We start from the raw sequence: 21,446 nt of genomic DNA, 5'->3' as shown, positions 1-21,446 counted from the left end.
CATCTCGTTTAACATGTTCGGACACATTCATAGCTCGCTCTTCATTCATCTTTTGCTTTAAAAAATAAAAAGGTTTATATGTAGCCTAGACAGGTGACATCGGAATATCGTAATGGGCACAGTGACTTAACTAGTTAACAATACTTGTATTGTAACACTTGAAATGTATTTGCTTACGATTGTAAGTCGCCCTGGATAAGGGCGTCTGCTAAGAAATACATAATAATAATAAAATAATAATAATATAGCAATACACGCCGGACTACACATGCTTGGCGTGCTACGCCCTCTTGTGGACGTCAAAGGAAATTGCATCTAATTCCGAAAGCTAGATTTATTGTATTGGTAGTTGGTTTATTTGACGACACGTGGGAGAGCCTGTAGTCAATTATTTAATTTGTATCAGGTTCGATCCAGATTTCATAATGGTATCCCTGAATACGTAATAGCCTCCTCTTTAAAAAAATATGCGAAATATTTGAAGTTGCATGACATCTCCACGAGTAGAATGGCACCCCAAAATGTTCTCCTTATTCTAGGAAAGCAGCACAGCTGGGGATGGGGAGTTTGTTGCTGGATAACTTCACTCACTATACTTATAGTATACCTGAATAGAAAACCGTCACTTCTTTAAAAAAAATTACATGCGATTTCAATGAACAGCCTCTCCGACAAGTGCTGTGTGGCACCCCAAATCTGATCTGGTCTAAATTCTATCAGACAAAGGGACGTTATTATCGTCTTGCCTGTTTTAAAGAAGCACACGCCGCTGTTTGTGAATTCTCCGAACATATCAGTATCTAGCATATCAGTGAAAAAAACAGAGAAATATTGTAAAATGAATCATCCATAGTCAAGTGACACAGTGGGGTGCTTTTGTCTTTAGGGAACTATTCAAAACTACTGAAATTATTCATAAGGGTTATCGTATCTATGGCTAAGTCGGTGTTGTGCTGTATTTAACTGGAAGGCCTCAAACTAACTAGGGGATTGTTTCTCGTTTTAAAACCTTGATAAACATATCAGCTGACGAAATTCAATTCTCAGAGTTGAAAAAAAGCAGCGTCTAACTTCAGTTAAAACAATGGCTTAAACAGAACATGTACAGAATCAAAACATGATCACACGGTTTTTTTTTTTGTTTATTTTTTATATACGTAACAGTTTATTTCGAATACAAGGTGATGATTAGGACAAAGTTATTTACATACATACATACACTATTCATAATATATTTTACCCAAGTCTTGTAAATAATATTTTACATACATATGTACAAAGATAAAGTGACAGTTCAGTATTTGTGGAAGTAGAGCACAGTTTTAAAATTACATTTACATTTTGTATATATATTTACATACACATTTTTTTCTGTGTGTTTTTTTCACACAAATATTGTCATCCTCCACACACGAAGGTTTGGTAACGTACGTTTAAGAACACTAGGGGCGCACTAATCCATAAAATAAGCAGCGGACTATACTTCCCAACAGCCGCCAGAGGTCGCTGTATACAACATGAGCCGTTTGCACACACTTTTTTTTACTCGATTTCTATAAACTTCAGTACATGGCTTGCTGAATAATGTACAAGGGGTGTTACTTCAGTATTTCAGCATTCTGTAACTAACTTAGAATTTCTACATTTTCCTGAGGAACTGAGTGACCAATTCTACTAAGGGGATATTGTTCAAGGGACAGAATTCCTGGTGTACTTTTAAGAGAGCGGCTGCAGCGTGCCCCGGTCTAAAGAACAATCAAAGTTTTTTTTTTTCTAGTCCAACTCTTATTTTTCCGTTGCTGCCTCCTTCTTGTATCCAACGAGCCTGTGTCAAGCGAAACCGTTCTCCAAAGTCTATTAGAAATGACAGCCGCAGAGCTGCCATCTGCAGTGCCTGTACTTTGGCTTGGTAGCATGCTTGACACATCTGTGGAAAGTTCTGCTATTTTCGGAATATGGAAGTATCACTTTTTCCCCGTGTGTCTTCCAAACAGTGATGACTGCTGTTTCTACTGCTAAAGGCATAAAGCATGCCAGTCCTGTGCATTGACACTTAAATTTACCGCTATCCGATCCCTTAGCAAAACAGCACCTTCACTAAGGGAGGCGGGCAGGCGGGCGGTGGCACACGCTGACCTGGCAGGAGAGCTAGGAGCTACAGGAAAGCGTCACGTGTTTGTGTTGTGCCTCACCTCCTCACAGCACCATGGTGGGGATGTGGTGTGCCAGGGCGACAGGGTGCGGGACGGGCATCTGCGAGGGGGTGGAGAGGCCCTGCAGGGAGCCGACGGCCCCGGAGCCGGAGGGCCGGTGTCGGGCGCTCTTCTGGTGAGCCCGCAGCCCTGCCAGCTGGGAGTAGGCGCTCTGGCACACCAGGCACTTGTAGGGGCGCTCGCCCGTGTGCAGGCGCACGTGGTTGCGCAGCGTGGAGGACTGGCTGAAGCGGCGATTGCAGAAGCGACACACGAAGGGCTTGTCCAGCGTGTGGATGCGCATGTGGGAACGGAGGTTGCTGCGGGAGTTGAAGCCGCGGTGACAGATGACGCAACGCATGCGGCAGCCCGAGGAGGAGGAGGAGGAGGAAGAGGAGGAGGAGGAGGAGGACGGGGGGGTGGAGCCGTCGCACATGTGGAAGTCGTCTAGAGGGAGAGAGAAGGGGGGTGGGGGAGAGAAACGCTGTTAGTGTATCGAGCACAGAGCTGTCTAAACCCTGCTTTTTCCCTGCAGGGAATTCAAACGGTTAGACCTGCTGCACAACGTGCAGTTTCACGTCAGACCGCAGCGTGCTCCCCTTTATTGATCTGGGGGAGGGATAGGATCTTCTTGTTATCATTACCAAGACGCACATCTGCTTTGTGCTCCGTTGTAAAATTTGCAGCCCTTTTCCCCCCCAAAATGGAATATAGGCCTGTTACTTTAACACAGCTCGAATGAAATGCCTGCACTCTGAATGTTCGAAGAGCATCTTCTTGCATGGAGGATTCCACAGGAAGTTTCAGGTGAACTGGTTTCCAGTGCTAATGAACCCTTTCCCGCTTGGCTCGCTCCCTGACAGTGCTCAGTCTTCCCTGTCCTCCCCCCACCCCCACCCCCCTGCACACAGGACGGTACCTACCACACTTTTGTTTGATCTTTTGATGATCTTCCTCCATTCCCGGAACGCCAGGGATTCCCAGGAAAGTGTTGTGGGAGTTTCCGTACCAAACCAAGAGCTCCTGATCGGGCGGGATGACCTACAAAAAAAACAGACAGGCATTGAATATACACATAGTACACATTGAACACTAAGAATTGTGGGAGGAGGCTGTGTGGTCCAGTGGTTAAAGAAACGGGCTTGTAACCAGGAGGTCCCCGGTTCAAATCCCACCTCAGCCACTGACTCATTGTGTGACCCTGAGCAAGTCACCTCTAGGAGGCGCTGCCCCCCCTTTGAGCCCCGGGCAGGGGAAGCCGCTCACCTCGCAGGTTTTGTAGAAGATGCTGTTGCCAATCTGCACCACCTCCAGGTTCTGCTCCTGCTCGTTCCGCGCGCACTTGATGTACGTCATCCAGCTGCGGTGGTCCTCCTGGCTGGCGTCGATAAAGTAGCGCACGGTGCCGTCTTCATTAAACACCTGGGAGCGAAGGTGAAACGCGAAACGGCGTATTAATATCAAACATGGTCTGAGGCACGCAGCGGGACAGTAATATCTTGAGGGGGTTATTTTTAATGGGTCTGGCGGTTGCACCTGTGTGGTCATTATAACAAGGGGAACTATGGTCAGTTTGTATTGCATATACTTAGGATTACTAAACATTCACTGAATTATTGTGCACATTTCTCCGGGGGATTCATTTGAGAGGCACCGTTGCTATTGTGGTTGCTGCAATGTCAGGTAAACAAAACCGAAGGGCCATTGCATGCATGGTACCCTACAGAACGCGCTACACTGACGCAGCCGCGTCATTGCGTCTCGAACTCTTACCTCCCACATGAGATTGTTGTTTTTGAAGAGGTCCACGTGTTCGGGGGACATGACCCTCCCGGTAAAGGGTCCCATCTCGGTACCGGCTTTGATCCAGGTTTTGGAGAAGATACCGAGACCCTCTCCCGGGATGGAGCTCTGGGCGATGATGACTTCACTGGGTAACACCAAACTCGACAGCTTTTGGACTTCTAAAAAAAAAATAAAGGAGCGAGGAAACAAAAAAAGCGAGTTTAGTTTAGCGGAATAATTAATTACTAAGCGCTGCACGTGCATTGGCACCGTCCCCCCCCCCCCCCCCCCCCCCCCCCCCCCCCCCCTCAAATCCACGCTGTGTGGATGAATGGCTAGCCTCTAAGTGGAATGAATGACTCTGAGCATAGACGACTTCTACTTAAAAATAAATAAATAAATAAAAAAAGAAACGTTTTGTTATCATACTGCTTAAATTCAACAGAAGCACATGCTGGAACACTCTGTTTGGTCTTTGGTGTATTCGTGTTTCAAAATACCGTAGAGCATAGAACACATAGACTGATATACATTATTATATCATTATAAATAACATTACATTGATATTTGGTATTTGGTTTGGTGTATCGTTGCTGGAAAAACCGACATTCCTAATATAATTGTATTATTATAGTGTCGAGATATATATATATATATATATATATATATATATATATATATATATATATATATATATATATATATAAGCGAATCTGTTGGTTAGAATGCTTTAAAAGTCTTGTAACAATTTTGTAACGTTTATTAATTAGCAGTACGTTTAACAGGATTATTTAAAGAAATCGGGATGTCAACGTTTTGTAGTTAGATAGATGAAGAATGAAACTGTCTATCTGAAACGCATTTCTTCATATAGCCTTTTTGAAACTAAAAAATGTTTTTTTTTATAATGATTTGATATAGATGCGTAAAACGGATAAGTAAAGAACGAACTTAAAATAAATGATTATAATTTAAGTATTCTTTTTACCTGACTATCCGATTAAGGATAGCACGCAATATGCATAACCACCGGCAACATTTTGCAATTTTTTTTTTCGTTCTTAATAAAATAAAAAAATGTCTTTAATGTTACAAATCAAAGGAATTTTATATGAGGAAAAAAGACGAAGAAGAAGGAGCCAGGGCGGCCCAAAACAGAGGTTAAACGGGCATCTATTACAAGACATCCAACAATTTGTCATGCCTCTAAACTGATCTACATTCATTAAACTCAACCAGAAAGAAACGGCTAATTCCAAATTCATTATCCATTCAAGAACTTTGTAGCAATAAATGTGGGCTGAATGAAATGAGAACTTTAAGAGGCCCGGGAATTTCTGTGACAAAAAAAAATGGAAAGGAGATTAGCTGGATGACATAGTGTGAAAGGCAATTGAATTAGCCTTCATGGCAAATTAGCGGAGGAACAGCGATCTATAGGCTGGGAAGAGAGGAAAGTAAGTCTCCTTACAAGCCAAGACAGCGAAAAAGAGACGGTCCAGAGACTGATGAATGAGGAAATAAAAAAAACGGGACATCTTAAAGAAAAGAGTCTTTTTTGCCCCCCTCGCTCTTTCTATAGCCCTTGGTTTAAGTGTGAATTCTCTCAGGTCAAGGACAAAGTTAACCAAATGAATTTAATACCGTTATTGTTAAAGTCGACACCAGTTACACGCCTAATGACTTTCTAAATGCGGGGTCTCGACGCGCTAAACGCTTTAACCACGCTAAATGGGAGAAAATAAAAGAGGGAACGCGGGAAAACAGGGGAAGGTAGGAATGGGAAGGACAAGCAGACCTTGGGAAGAAAACTCGAACACAGAGTCGGGTTTCTTTCTCTCTGTTTTTAGTTCTCTCCGCGCCTGACAGCGAGCGCTGATGGTCAGACCACACGGGAGTAAGAACCTGCGAATTCGACTCCCATTATTTCAAATGAAATCCTCCCTTTTGAGGTTAAAATAAAACAAAATGAAGAGAGTGCGGTTTAATCACAGACGAGCGAATATTAACCCGAAACGTTTTAATATAAAATTTCCAATTACTAAACACTTCTCATTGTTTTTTTTTTTTTAAGGATTTGGAAGGTTTGTCGTTTTAGATATCTGGGTATGACACTACATAGAAAACGACTTGGCGAAAATACTGCTTCTAAAAACCAAACAGAAAAAAAATCAATTTGTTCAACATTTTTTTGAGGCCCGTTTTTTCTAAAAGTACACATTTACAATCCACGTGCGCCTCATGCGCAATTCTTTATTTTTCACCCACAGGTATATTGTTTTCAATAATATAAGCTTGCGAGCCCTGGCGAGTGCTGGTCACCTGTTTGTCGATTTTAGTTTGGATATTCGTATCTATGTTATGAACTCTGTGTGACAAAACACGACCACAACAGGTACAGCCTACAAATCTGCATACACCCCGGCAACGCCGTCTGTTCACTTACCTCCCGAGAAAGACTGTGCCAGGACCTCGGCGGTGAACGCCGTTTTGGGGTTGGGGTTGGTGTTCTTTTCCTCAAAGAGATGCTCCCCTAGCACGTTTCTCCATCTCCCGTAGAGAAAACTGTGCAGTATATCTGAGGTGATAATATCAGACAGGGACAAGCCCTGCTGTTTGAGTCCAGACTTCAGTACCATTGCTTCGGCGGGCAGCACGGAACCCATCACGCCGGCAATCTTATATATCAAATTAAATCTATAGATATAGATATAGAGATATATATTGCACCTTTAATTTTAGAAAGTTTTATCTTTCTCTCAGAAAAAAAAAATCTGCAAGAATACAGCAGGCTCGAGTGAGGTTAAAAAATAATAATAAACGAAGCGGATCTGTTGCCAAAAAAACGTGTTCCTCCTTGAGAGACAGTGAGGCCGAAAATGTTCCTTCTTGTCAAAGTCTCGGCTGCCTTTATACGTGACGGGTCTGACCCCCTTTCTAATTAGTTATTAATGACCCTCCCCTTATGTTCTATAGACTTGTTCTACCAGAAAAAAATAGCCAACCCTTTATTGAGTGCCCGGTCCCCCCCCCCCCCCCCGTCCCCCCTGGGGATAGAGAGGGGGGGAGGGGGGGGGAACAACAGAGAGCGAGAGCGAGATAGACACAACAAGCACCTTTACACAACACGAAAGACGACGCATCCATCACTAGAGCCCACCAATAGAGAATGTGCACCTGCTGTTTCTTGGGCTAAGGACCATGCATGACATATCTTTTGAAATATAACGATACCAATACTACTATTATTATTATTAATAATAAATCAAGGACTCAAACACAACACGAAACAGCTGAATACAGACCAGGTACTAGAACCCTTTATAAAAATATTGCATGCACAATATATCCAAACTACTGTACTGGTTAGAGAACAGTGTTATATTTATGAAAATACGATGCACTTTTTGCATTTGAAAAGGCTTCGGGTTTATCTTTAATGCGGGCACTGTATATGTTATGACTCTGTCAGAAACAGGTCAAGGGCGCTATCTGGTAATTCTAAAACTCGCTTTTTTTTTTTTTTGATCTGAGAAAATGACGCGTGGGTTGTATGCATTTTTATTTAAAGCAATTTTGTTTTGCAGATATCTCGCAAAGGAGTATATATGTCTCAGGTTAAACATAATGAAGCAGGTCTGCGATTGTCTCGCTTTTATACATTCAGAAAGCAATATACCAGTTATGCAAGCATCTTCATACAATGGAAAGCACGATCCTTTATTTCTGTGTAGTCGAAATTACATCTTACAGGTGGCAATCGAACAGCCTAGTATTCTCTCTCTCTACACACATTTTTTTTTTTTTTAAATAATCCCAATTATATAGGCTCCACACGTACCTACCTTTTGAAATTAAATGCGGAGGCCACGTTTTAAAGTGTAATTTGCTCACATCGAAATAATTCTGCACGGTAAGAAAAACAACGAATTGGATTAACAACCACCAACCATAAACCATCCGCCTTAACATCTAAAAATACTTTACACTTCTACTCCGGTCAACTTTCTGCCTGCATATTTTTTATTAACCAAATTCTTTGCTGTGCGGATAGACTCCCATCACTTGGAACGTCCAGCCGATTTGATTTCCATTGAGATTCGCCGTTATATGATCTAACTTTTTTTTTTTGCGACAGGAGAATCACAGTTCACTTCATTTAGATTTATGAAAGAAAAGAAAAATGCCCTTCGAAAACAGAACGGTTTTGATGATGCAATTAAATTAACACACAGCAGAACAAAGCCGTCAAACACCCAATTTTATACAGAACTTGATTTTATTAATAAGCCAAGAGTTTTGTGCAGTCAAAGTATATTATTGCGATAATGTTTGATCGAATTAAAGTCCTTCAGCTTTGTGTTTAATTCACGGGAATCCCTTTGTTTTGGTTGCGGCTAAACCTTTGCAAGACTTTTCTTTCAGTATATAATGCTACGCGTTTTACGCGTTTTAAAGAAAGGTTGTAACGATTTCTGCTAGAGAGCAACCCAAAAACGCACCGACAGAACCGAAATTGTGTGTCGCTATAGATAACGCTTTTATTTCCTGATCGTTTCTATCCGACAGGTGAAAACACGAAACGTGTTTTAAAATCCACGCCTTTTTAATACTGTGTAACATTTAGATCCATTTACATTAAAAGGCATTCGTACTACAGTAAAGTAAAACACACGTGTGTTAATCTCCGATTAGGAAAAGCGTTACTATAGTGACCGAAAAACAAACAAACAAATTGCCGTTTTGTGTATATTTACATAAAAAGAGAATCCACTACTGACTAAAAAAAAGTTTCACCCTTCTTTAAATAGCGTGGTTATAAAGCGAATCGCTTGTGTGCTTCTTTTTGATAATATGTTTTATTGATTGGTAAACGTAGGCTGAATACAATGACGTGGTTACGATTTTAACGTGTTTTTAATGTATTTTAATGTATTTTAATGTATTTTCCAAAAGCAGAAAGATCCGTAAGACCCCAGACAATGGCTATCTGTTTTTATTTCCCCTCTTTCTGCATTGTGTGTTGCTAACCCGTTTAATATTCATGGCTGTTAATAAAAACGCTTTCAGTATATCGTGCTATTGTTAGGAGATGTATATATAAGATTCGTCTTTCAATAGCTACAGCTCTTTCTATTTCTTCCTCTCCATTTTTCTGGCTTGATGGACTGGGAGTAAATGGATCTCTCTCTCTTTTCTCTCGCTATTCCAGCCGAGAGAACATCTTTATCCCAACCCCAGACTTTCTGGTTTCCCATTCAAGGGACACAGAAATAATGTCAAGTGCTGCAAATCAATCTTTCACGGTGTTTTTGAGGGCAATTTGACACCCGTGCACTCCTCCTTTCTTTGAGAAGCTAAGAGGGGATGGTCAGGGAGTCTGGACAGGGTTGCGGTGTGACGAGGGGAGACGAGAAATCAAATGCAAGCTGAAGAAAGGCGAGCGGAGTGGAACGGGGTTGCTGGAATGGGGTGACAGAGAGAAAATAAAGGTGACTGGCAGAGATTAGTGCTTAACAGCTGCTTTCGGGGTCTCTTTGTAAACCCGCCTCCTTCACTTCTTTTATATTCAGAGGGTTTTTTTTTTTGCCCACCCTGAATAGGATTTGCACACATTGAGATTGATTTATATTTATTGTAGTAAAACATTTATTGCCCTCAAAGACGTTTCAACTTTGAAAAAAAAAAAAAAAAACGAGGCAAGAAAAGGGAAAGAATGGATTCTTTCTTTATTAAAGAGGTATTAAATGAAGCCCATGGAGATAATATTGAGTGACCAGGCTGAATCTGATTTGCTTTCCCCCCTCAATTAACCTCTTGTGAAATAGAGGTTCTTTAGAATTAAAAAAGAACTTTTCTTTTTTCGAAGTGAACAAAGTGACTGATTGTGATATAGCTGTCCTACCAGATTTAGGTTCCATCATTGAAATTAACATGTTTTTTTATTATTTTTGTCTTTCATGTCCCGATTTACAGTAGTTACTTAAATAATTGGATCATTATCTATCTATCTATCTATCTATCTATCTATCTATCTATCTATCTATCTATCTATAACACAGACACATAACCCCCCCTCTCTCTCTATACAGATAGATAGACAGATAGACAAACAGATAGATAGATATGTACGCATGTGTGTATGTGGTTGTGTGTGTGTGTGTGTGTGTGTGTGCGTGTGTGTATGTGGTTGTGTGTGTGTGTGTGTGTGTGTGTGTATGTGGTTGTGTGTGTGTGTGTGTGTGTGTGTGTGTAACAGAAAGCACAAAGTCTAATCTATTCTGAAACACACACGAAGAACCATAAAAAGTAAAAAGTAGACCACCACCCTTCTAATCTGACAATCAATATTCATAGTTTAATCTTTTCCCTTCTGGAGAGAATGGGAGCCATTGTTTAACGGGGAAGACGGAGAAATCCACATTTATGGGAGTTTTTTTTAAAGACCTTCTGCTTCTTTTGAAGTTAGAAGAAGAAAGTGCACTCCACCCACCCCATGGAAGTTAAGATTTTCCCCTTTAAAACATCTGCTGGGGTAAAATCGCTCGGCTCTAGGGCAGATAGGGGAGTCTTTAAACTCAGCTCATTGAAATGATATTAGCTCAAACCCGTAATAGGAGAGATTAGCAAATTGAAAAGTGTGCAGGGATTTTATATGAGAAACAAATAGCAACAGCACAAGAACACATCTGAAAGCGTAAGTGGTGGGGACAAAACAATATTTTATCATTTAAGCAAGAAAGTGTTTATATATAATAACTAATGTCCAGTAAAATAAAATCATTTTTTTTAAAAAAAAATTGTTTTATTTTGTTTGTTTTCGATCATTTTAAAGTACACCCTATAGAACTGCATATTTGTATCTAATTTATTCATCTGGAGGTAAAACGGTGATAAAAAATAATATATCCTTTTATATTTAAACGCATGTCTTTGTGCCCCTGCCTATGCTTCTGTACAACCTTGCGTCTTATGTGAGTATCCATTTCAATTAGCGACAGAGGACTGGACAAAACTGAAACTGAAGTGGAACTTGTAAAGTGTAAAAAAAGAGAAAGAAAAGAATGAAAAGAAAGAAAAAGTTAGCCTGCAATGCGCTATTTATTAAACATTGATAGCTCCTTTCTTTGCAATTTGGTTTAGTTGCACAATGAGGCAAGCTGCCGTTTCGGGGGCTTTTCTAACGGGAGAAAGGAGACTACAAGACCCCTCGAACAATAGAGATCTGCAAATGTTTTTCAATAGACTTAACTCAATGAACAGTAGATTTTTCAGGACAAGAAAACAGAAGTGTTGGCTGCAAAGCTGCGGCTGAATTTAATGGCTGGAGAGAGATGGGCTTTTTTTACTTTATTTGGTGGGATAAATTTTAATTAGCTTAGTCCAGCCCTTGAGAGACAAAAGACGCTCAATATGTATCCCATCTGAGGCTCATATGGGGAAACAGACTACTGAAAGTCAAAAGAAACAGAGAGAAAGGCAAGCTTTTTAAAATAAAGAGCGAGCGAATGAGGTTTTTTTGTGCGGGGGGAGGCGACAGGTGACTGGCACGCGTAAAAACAAGAGGGACACTTTTGGCACAACGATGATTATTTCAAAAAGGAGAAAAAAGAGAGACAAAATAGAGGTTTCTCCAGGTTTTACCCACTTAGACCAGCTGAAGAAGACAGGGTGAAAGGAATGAAAGGACCAGAAGAGGGTTCTAAAGCAAACAGAGGCTATTAAAAAGCGCTTTGGGAAGGAAGCAGGACCGAGAGGAATTGGTTATGGGAATGTACCCAAATGTTGTGCTAGCAAGAGACGAAGAAGAATAGTCTCCGCTCCTTTCTTTCGTTTATGCATGCATGTATAGGCCTATAGAATATAACCTGGATTTAGAGGGCTAATGGAATTACATATATCATTGGACGGAGCAGTGACGCACGACGTACAAAATTCAACACAAATAATACTAAATGGAAAACATTTTTGTCCGTCTTTGTTAATCTTGAAATCCCCTGGCCTGTATGTTGTTTTTTTGTGTCCAACATTTGAACAAAATGTATAACTGCTATCAAATACAAATAAACAACCATCATATGGTGTTTCTGTTGTGAGATTGTTTGAAACGCGTACGCAGTGACGTGTATTGTATGGGTTCAAGACAGTGGAACCGAAACTTAAGGAAAACTATACCCTGTCACGTAAGCAGACACGTTTAAACATTCTGCTGAAGGATAATTTAACACCGCCACTGTTTTAACCAGTTGTAACTTGAAATTCAACAAAGGACTGCCATGCCTTCACAATAAACACATACAATGCAAATACAACTGCTCAAAACACACCAGCATTACTGCAATAAACCGCAGTATCTAAGTATGTTGGACTTTGTAATGGCAGGGTAGTACTGCTAATAATTACAAAGTGCATTTGGCAGCACCCTGATTTTGAAAATTTCCTGCGTCAAAAACGCAGCATTAGCGCTGCGGCAGGCTTAGTGTTTGGTTCCGAGGTAGACTGATAAACTGATCTAGAAACCACATCTAAATCGTTCTGCAATTGAACAAGAGAAACTGTTTTTTATCTCCATATTGTATAAATTGTTGCATACCGTACAACCTGAAATGGCACGGTGCTGAAAATGCTATTACCTTGACGACGTGTGATACTGCACTTCAGTTCAAGTAAATTGTAAAGTCGGTTCATGTCTCACGCGAAGGGTTACGTCTAGGAATGCATTTTTAAACGTCTTCTGCTGACATCATGATTTGTGCACAAACACATTACAAACACTCGTCCTTCTGGCTAGATAGGCCACCGCTGCAGGTGTAGCCTGCTGCAAAAGCCAGGAACTTTATGAAGTTAAAAAACTAAAGCTGGTGAACAGGGAAAACTCCCAACACACGTCACTTACCTACCTGGCTAGCCTGAGACACGAGTTCAATGTTTGCCTCCTTGCGCCTCCCCCATGTCCACCCTTTTTGAGCGACCCCTTGGCCTTAGTTTTTGTGTCAGTTCGCCTCCTCCACTTGGCCAAGCGCCTGTAAAATAACAATAGAACTGTATTAATACAAAAACAACAAAATGAAATTAGGAGGAGGGTCATGAACACTTGAATTAGTGGCAAATGCGAGCTCTAATCTTATGGTACCAACCAAACCGCGCAGGAGCGAAAGGCCTTCCCTTTGCGCATTGATAAGATGACACACGTGCACTAAGTAGCTTCTTCGCGTGCAGAACTTTGAGCGGTACAAAAACGAATACCTGTGTGTTGTTTTAGTACTGGGATGCGAACGGCAAATACAGTTCACCTGTGATCTATTTAATACGCTACCCCGCCTGTAGTCAATCCGTGATACAGAGACTCGACCGAGATCACAACATTCAGACGGAGACAGATCTGTACTCAATAGCCAAATGCAATAAATGAAAGTGAATGAAATCAATTGAAGTGATCTATCAAGGTATTCAGGTGCACATGGGGTTCCAGAACACTACAGAGCAGGCTGTTTTGTAACGGCATCATGTTGACAGGTTGGTCAATTGAAAGGACCTGTTAGTAAGTGAACCTTGCAGAAGAAAAAAATAAGGCTTAGTTCTTCTCCTGGCCGATAGGTGGCAGGGTGGAGCAGATAATTTCTCAAACGCAGTAACGCGAGGGCTGTTCTCTTACTGCGTGTACCTGTTCTGCGTGTCACGCACAATCACACCTGGTTTTCAATCCGCTGTTTCAGCTGGAGGGACATGTTCAGGGCAGTGCAATGCTGTAAATGGAGCCATGCATGAATTCTCTCCAGAAACACATTGCATGTCAAGCAGGGCTGTCCAATCACAGTGATGGAGAGACATTTCACTCCAGGTTTAACAGGTAAAACGATATCGTTTACTATTTCAGGGACCGGGTGGAGGGCTCATTGGGTCAATTAAGGGTTGGAACAAAGACCAGGAGTGGAAGGGCCAGCTTTGAACACCCCTGCTTTAAACAGATCCATCTTTTGTTTTGCAAGTTGTGTTTGTATTCCAGTCTTGCTTGGTAGTGATGTGGTGTCATTCTTGTATTGTGGACCGACCTCAGCTAATTGAACCACTTCCACAGTGCGCTGATCAGTGCTCGACCCAATCCAGTGAATCTGGGTAAGATCACTTGGGGTGCTTAGAGATCGGCAGTTTGTATTAGTCTGTGGTATGGTAGGTCTCACATCATCACTGCTCAGCCTACAAACCAAGCTGCAGTTAGCACAGGCGACGGCTCCACGGTGCAGCCCGCAGATAGGTTTTCTGCAGAGGTTTGCTTCAGTGCAGGAGCTCCAGTGTAGAGTGCAGATCATTGAAAGCCTATTCACACAACAGTAGAGAGCAGTGAAGTGATCCACATGCTGTAGAAAACAGGGTTACACAAGCGGCTACTGTGAGCAGCTTTTTTCAAATCCAAATCAATAATCATTGACAAATAATTGTCACCGATGATTGATTTAGTCTTCTCATAACTTTGGATTTTGGAGAAGGTGCAGTGTAACAAAAAATATTATTATTATTAATAATAATAATAATAATAATAATAATAATAATAATAATAATAATAATAATAATAATAATAATAATAATAATGCAATTAAAAAAACAAATCTAGTGGCTGGTTTCACAGATCCCACTTAGCACCAGTCTTAATAATACTCTGTTAACTTAGGTAGGGAGTTCAAGACTGTGTGAAACCAGCTTTAGGACAGAGAATGCAGTTTCAAACACTTTATATATTATGAAAACAAATTAACAAACATGTTCTAAATGCTTGTCTGCATGTTGATTTTCACAGCGATCCTGAAGGATTCTGCGTGTAGTTACAGTGTTATGTAGTGTGTGTTTTTGTTAAAGGCGTTATAACCGCTACACTGTGTCCAAATTAAATACTAACAATAACAGATGGAATCGTCTTTACATGCACAGTACCAGCCATATCAATTACATCTACAAGTACACCTGTAAAGCCCCATTATGACACTAAATACAGTATTTAAAAATGACCCCAGGAGGTATTAAGGAATTACACCGGGGGGGGGGGGGGGGGGGGGCGTATCTCAGTTCATTAAGCCAGAAGGAGCACCTGGTAGTGAGTTTCCAAAAGGAAAAGCCACAAAAAAAAACACTTTATTTTCCAGCCAACCTTAAATAAACCCAGACTTACCAGCTTGGATAAATTCAGAAAGATGTTTTGCTGCACAGCCTAGGCAGCTCTCAGTGCGCGGGACTAAGCCAGGAGATCCCAGATTCAATCTACAGACGCACACCGGCGCTGTTTGACCTCACTTTTGGGGGTGACCCTCTGAAGTGCACTGTGGGTTATTAAAAAGAGATTACTGCGCAGCTAATTTACCAGGGCTCATCAGGGCTCCCCTTCCCAGAGGGTGACTCAGGGGAGCCCGGGCAATCTGCTGGCTTGATATCCCTGCTCTACAGGGATGCCCAATCGTAATGACAGGCCAGCAGACTGGTAAGAGAGCAGGAAGGAAGGGGCTTCGCGGGATACTTCAGGTCCTCCGCATTTCTCTCTGATTGAATGCCTCACCTGTTTACTGTCTTGTTCTGCGGGATTATCTGTTGCTGCCAGGCTGCTGACTAGCTATCTCTCCAGCCAATGTGGATTTTGATTTACATACATACATACATAGTAACAGACACACAAACAGGTTATACAATAAAAAAGAGAATACCTTCTATTTGTAGCACACACTAATTAATCAGTTCCTCACATAAGCAGGCAGTATCCATGTACTCTGCAATATATATATATATATATATATATATATATATATATATATATATATATATATATATATATAGATAGATAGATAGATAGATAGATAGATAGATAGATAGATAGATAGATAGATAGATAGATTCAGGTTGAATTAATCAGAGGCATTAATCACCTAGGACTGGTCACCTACCCAGAGCAATGTAACCCCTTTGTAGACTTGTCCTGCTGAATCAGTTCTGTCCTGGCTGTCCACCCTTATCGACAGTGCTGTGTCAGGTGTGTTTCACTTCCTTTTATTAATCCAATCCCCTGTCCTGCACAGGTAGAGCTTCTGTACCGCGAGGATAGGAAAAGATACCGGAGCCCAATTATGCTCTTAAAGGTGTCAGAGCTAATAACATGCAGTGCGCACTCAGTCAGTACGCGAGCCTAATTAAAATCCTATTTACTAACCGTATCAATTAGTGAAACCTCATTAAACCCTCATGATGCGTTTTAATTAGGCTGAGTAGGAACTGGAGGGATGAGCTGATAAAGATGGTGTCAAAGACTGAGCTGTCAAGGGCCAGGAATCTGTCAAGCTTATACAAAAGAGAGACACGAGTTTTGGGACACTAAACTGAAAAAAAACCCCCATACAACTTAATGAATGATTCTTTGGTTTGGTGAAAATACATGATTTATTTTTTGTAAAACGCATGTACACGGGATAAACCTTAAACCTTAAAAGAATTCAAAGAATGATAATCTCTTCAGCATAGAAAAAAAAGAAAGGAACGAGGGGACTCGATTGAAGGCAATCAGAAATGGTCGAGAGTTAACCCAAGATATTACACATTGAATAGAACAAGCTGCATACATGGAAGCCGAACCGAAGCACCTTTTTACACACCGTTATAAATACATTGACTAGACTATCGGGTGACGTATTAGGATCTGAAACACTGGGAACATTTAAAAAAAAACGACTAGAGTCTGCGCTTTTAAATGAGATCTCCCCAGTAGGGGAGAATGGTGTGCGAACAAGCGACGAGCCTCGATGGGCTAAAAACCTTTTCCCAAAATGTTTTCAAATAAATAAATAAATAAATAGAAAACACTGGGGGAAATAAACTCTGGAAACTATAAATGCAATTTTACAAAAGTACTGAAAAAAAAACCCTTCGGAGAAATAACTAGACAATCTTGAATATTAAAACGATGTCTTGACATCTAAATGATATTTCTTATTTCGGTCCCACTACAACAGCGTCCAATTACTCGCTCCGTCGCAGTACTCTGTGCGTGCGTTTATTACATTATTCGAACTGCGTTTGAAATAAAGTCTAATGGTATTGTATTTCTCACAATTCTCCCCCCCCCCCCCCCCCCCCCCCACTATAGGCATAATCACAAAAAAGAAAAAAAAAGCGTAACAAATTTGAAAGCAGCTGCCTCAGTTGTCAATGGGAAGCAAAGCCACTTCCTTGGAGACTGAAACAATGGCATGTGTTTGCCACCTCGCTGTCGAGGTTTAGCCTGTGTAAATATTTTTAAATGACAAAGCTCACCATAGCCCCGCAGTCTCCCGGGACAAAGTGACACGGGGAGGCGCCACTAGAGAAACGTGCGTGCCGCGTGGGGTTATTTAAATCAAACCAACATGTTTGTAAATGTATTGATCTGCTCGAGCTGCGGTACATTTAATACAATTCCAAACTGAATAATAATAATTTAAAAAAGGTATTCTGAAGCAAGTGCAAATCAGTCAGAGAGCAATGAAATAATAGCACCGGTACAGCACAGGTGTAAGAGGGGAAAACTACCTCGAACTGCCCCGGTCTGTGTGTTTAAGTTGATTCTTGTTAGTTTTAAAATGCAAATCATTCATAATGAAAAAAAAACAAACTTCAGCACTGGGTGTCCTATCTATGCATCTATTTTATAATATTTATGTTTTTTTTAAGAGTTGTGGTAGTGGTCAAAAACTCTAATCTTGTCACCCGCCACTCATTAACATCTCTGAAATGTCCAGGATGCCAGACTATAATCAGTCAACGTCGACACATTCCGGATAATATCACTTTGGCGGTTAATATCCGCCACAGTTGTAAATCGTACCACAGGCTTCCATCCCACTTAATATCAGTTTAGGGAACAAACGAACACATCCGAGTGTAAGGTTTGAGTACAGAATTACTGCAGCGCGGCTGAGCATCGCAATGGGACTGGAGTTTGTGTCCACGGTATTATTAAAATGTGCCGTGCGCTCAAGTATGTAAAAAAGACTGCACCGAATTAATAAAAAATGCCAGTTTAAATTCGTTTATCACTCAAGTTTTTTTAAGATGGGGAAGGGGATGAAATCCACACAGTAGAAAAAAAAAATCAGTCTTACAAATTCATATATTTTACTGAACACGACTCCCTGCATCGGTAACCGTTTATATCTTCATAACTTTATGATAAAAAAAGCCCCCCCCCCAAAAAAAAAAAAAAAAAGCAGAGGGAGATAAGCCATTTAGGTGTGTGGTAGAAACAAACGGTTTCTCTCTCAGGAATGAACAGAGCTTCACAATGAAGATAGGGACGCGTGTCGCTTGCATAGCCAGTCTGGGTCCGGGTGATTCACATATACTATTACCACGTCTTAAATATATCAAATGACTTGTTTGTTGAAACGGTGATGGCAAAAACAAACTCTTTTTTTTTTAAGAGTACGGATAAGGCTAGCTGCCCGAACCCCAGCCTCGCCCAGGCAAAAGGAGCGCAAGAGCCGAACAGGCGGAGGTTGTAAAGACCCCGCAGAGACGCACTTTCATTTATTTCCCTCGGTGAATAGACTATACAAGGCTCCCCGCGGTCACAGCCGATTCAGAGAGGGGCAGCTCTGACAAGCGACTGACGGCCCGGACAATAGGATGGGTCTCGATAATCTCTCCTGGACTTGTGGCACCTGCACCTTCCACTGCGCGGACAGGATTACACAGACAGAGAGACTGTGAGCAAGACACAATCAAAATCAGATCAGACACCAGATCCGACTCTCTCTCTCTCTGTCTGTCTCTTCTAAATGGGTTTAAAAAACACGTAGCATTGCCTCCATGACAGGAGACGGCAAAGTGATAATCTGCTGTCCACCACCCTCCACGGGATCACAGCTACTGACATGGAAAATGCCGCTGAATTTCTGGAGCCGGGGTCGGTCAGTCTCCAATACCAAACACACACTGGAACAGGTGTTCCTAAAGCATTAGAATACCGGTAGGCGAAATCCAATGCAGGTACTTACCAGCGTGCTAATGTTTCATGCATGCAGAGTTTGTGCAATGCAATAACAGAACAGCCCCTGTCGTGCTGCTGTCAATAGGGTGCGAGGTGCTGAAAATGTTCCAGAGCGATGCGCGAAGTCCTGGAGCGCCGGCCAGCAGCCCTCTGTCAAAGGCAGTCAGAGCTGCGGTCCTGCATGTCGCCAATGCTGCAAGGAGATGCAGCCTTTTAAAAATCTATTGCTTCATATCAGGGGTGTTATTTGCACAAATAGCTACATAGTGGGTTATGGCACAGACAGGATAGAGAGAGAGAGGGGCACTGGAGGTGTCTGAAGGTGAAATGACAGATGTCCTCATGAGGTGAGGATGCAGAGTTTGGTCTGTTTATATCAGAAGACTCTTCTGTGCAACACATCAAACATCAGCTCAAAGGAAGATGCCACTCAGTCAAGATGGGAGATAGAGTCCTTCCTTATTACTTCAAAAAGACAAACTGAAAAGGGTGTATCCAGCACATCTGTACTAGTTTCACAGCGCAAAGCCACTTTGCAATTGACAGTTTAAAATCACACCAGCACAATCAAAAGGGCAGCATTACTTCCAATTCATGAACGTTGCACCCAGGCGGACATCAGACCTCCCTCTGTATTTATTACATTATTTTCAGCAGGATTCAAAAGGTTTCACTGAATGTATTTTATTTGGGCACAGTTTTAACACAGAGCAGGAGAACATCAGGTAAAAAATCAGGTTCAGTTTCACCAGCTATCCTATGTAATGATAGTTTCACAAACTGGGGGAAGAAAACAGACCATATTGGGTCAAATGCAAAAAACAGAACCTTTGCTGTACTGGTCATACTGGAATCTGATCAAGTGCCCAGAATAACTACCTGAAAGTTAAAGAGTCGCTTAGAAGAGCTGAAAGTGATGTTTTATTAATTCAGTAATAAAAGAATACGAGGCACACTGTTTCACTGTCAGATTCTGGAACTTTGCAGGTAAAAAAAAAAAAATAAAGAAACATAAGCAACATAAATAGAAAAAAATATGTTCCATGAAATATTGGTACATCCCACGAACAGCATACACCAAGAGGAGCTTTTAAGCAACACAAAGGGAACTAAAGCTGGGATGTAGGGAAGTACATGATGTACATACAATATAAAAACAAATTTAAATATATATATTATATATATATATAATGCTTTGGTTTCAACGTTATTACATGAGGAAATATCTTGCATTAGTGGAACAGAAATAAAATATAAAAACATATAAAGAAAGCCCTAGTCCTTTAAATCATTTATTTGCGGTTAAGCGCTTCAAGGCCAAAACAAAATAAAAGCTGCCTCATCTGTATTTACAATTCCACTTAAGAGGATGCTTCCTCTGCTAATATTGTGGCTTTTATGACTTTTGGCACCGCTTGCCTACACTCAGTATTCAATTAGGGGACACCTTTGAGTTCATTAAGGAATAATTACCCTGTGCTATTGATGCCAAATGTTGTTTTGGCACGAGTCTCTGCAGATGTATTAGAGACGCAGCAGCAATATCAGCGCTCTTCCCCTCCTATCGCTCGCTAACTTTTTAAAGCAGCCATTTAGGACTCCCATTTTTCAACATTAATTTTCCACAAATGTCAACTGAACTTTAATTGCCGGAACCTTTTTAAAAGCTTTTTTTTCCCTTCTCCTCCTTCCAGCTCTCCGAGGAATAAGACATACGATGCTCTGTGATTTCCCCTCCACAGTTCAAGGGATAAACGCGTCTGAAATAAACCACACATTTAAAGCAAGGCGGCCTTCGCTTAAGCATTAGCTAACATAACCATGCTAGTATTTCTCTGCAGTGCCGCTCAAGGAGCATCCTTTTAGGCCTCTGTTCAGCATAGCGAATTTTTTAAGTGCAGACCTGCTGGGAAAGCAAGATACCTTTCATTACCATCACCAAAAAAAAGTTCCTATGGCAACCTTTTCCTCCTGTCATTCAGAAGTCTTTCCAGGTAGGGTTTTTATGTTGGGTACCCCAAAAACATTCTGTAGGATTCTTACATTCTAGAGATTTTGTTTGCATCAACTGCCTGCCTGTCTGAAATTGGGGTCAACCCCTAAATCAAGGGGACAAACATTTTGGCTACTGCTCATAGATTAGGGCATGAATGCAAGGTACTGCCTTAATTAAACACCTACAAGTACTCCATTTAGCAGCATGCATTTCTATGGGTCTGGGAGTGTTTTAACGGTGCACTGTGTCAATCTATGCCTGTGTGGGCACTATCCAACACACCACACACTATTTAAAAGAAAAAAACAAACTGCTCCACTGATTAGAAAGACATCTTAGGACACCAACCAATCACATAGCAGCGCCAACAAATTGATTCTCTATTTAAAAATAAAAAACAGCACAACTTGATAGAAATTGTCTATGGACTGCTGCCATAAAAACATTTTTTTTTTCTAAAACGCGTTTGTCC

General features: G+C 41.2%; 1 protein-coding gene across 1 annotated transcript; it reads right to left on the bottom strand.

The window, feature by feature from the left end:
- Positions 1-1,146: 1,146 nt before the first annotated feature.
- Positions 1,147-6,845, bottom strand: LOC117396842 (PR domain zinc finger protein 12-like). Its single transcript, XM_033995087.3, has 5 exons — positions 6,424-6,845; positions 3,966-4,156; positions 3,459-3,614; positions 3,116-3,233; positions 1,147-2,639 (listed from the first exon to the last, which is right to left on the bottom strand). The coding sequence occupies exons 1-5, from the start codon at positions 6,641-6,643 to the stop codon at positions 2,197-2,199; spliced, it is 1,128 nt and encodes a 375-aa protein (XP_033850978.3). The 5' UTR covers positions 6,644-6,845; the 3' UTR covers positions 1,147-2,196.
- Between the last annotated feature and the right edge of the window lie 14,601 nt (positions 6,846-21,446).

Source organism: Acipenser ruthenus, chromosome 15, assembly GCF_902713425.1.
Source record: "Acipenser ruthenus chromosome 15, fAciRut3.2 maternal haplotype, whole genome shotgun sequence".
Classification (NCBI taxonomy): Eukaryota; Metazoa; Chordata; class Actinopteri; order Acipenseriformes; family Acipenseridae; genus Acipenser; species Acipenser ruthenus.
The sequence above is the reverse complement of the archived record's forward strand: the minus strand, read 5'-3'. Positions and strand labels throughout refer to the sequence as shown.

Excerpts from the sequence above, each read along its gene's own strand:
- LOC117396842 (XM_033995087.3), bottom strand. The coding sequence starts at position 6,643 with ATGGGTTCCGTGCTGCCCGCCGAAGCAATGGTACTGAAGTCTGGACTC. Across the intron at positions 3,615-3,965 it reads ACAACAATCTCATGTGGGAG|GTGTTTAATGAAGACGGCAC; the intron begins GTAAGAGTTCGA and ends CTTCGCTCCCAG. Across the intron at positions 2,640-3,115 it reads AAAGATCAAACAAAAGTGTG|ACGACTTCCACATGTGCGAC; the intron begins GTAGGTACCGTC and ends CTCTCCCTCTAG.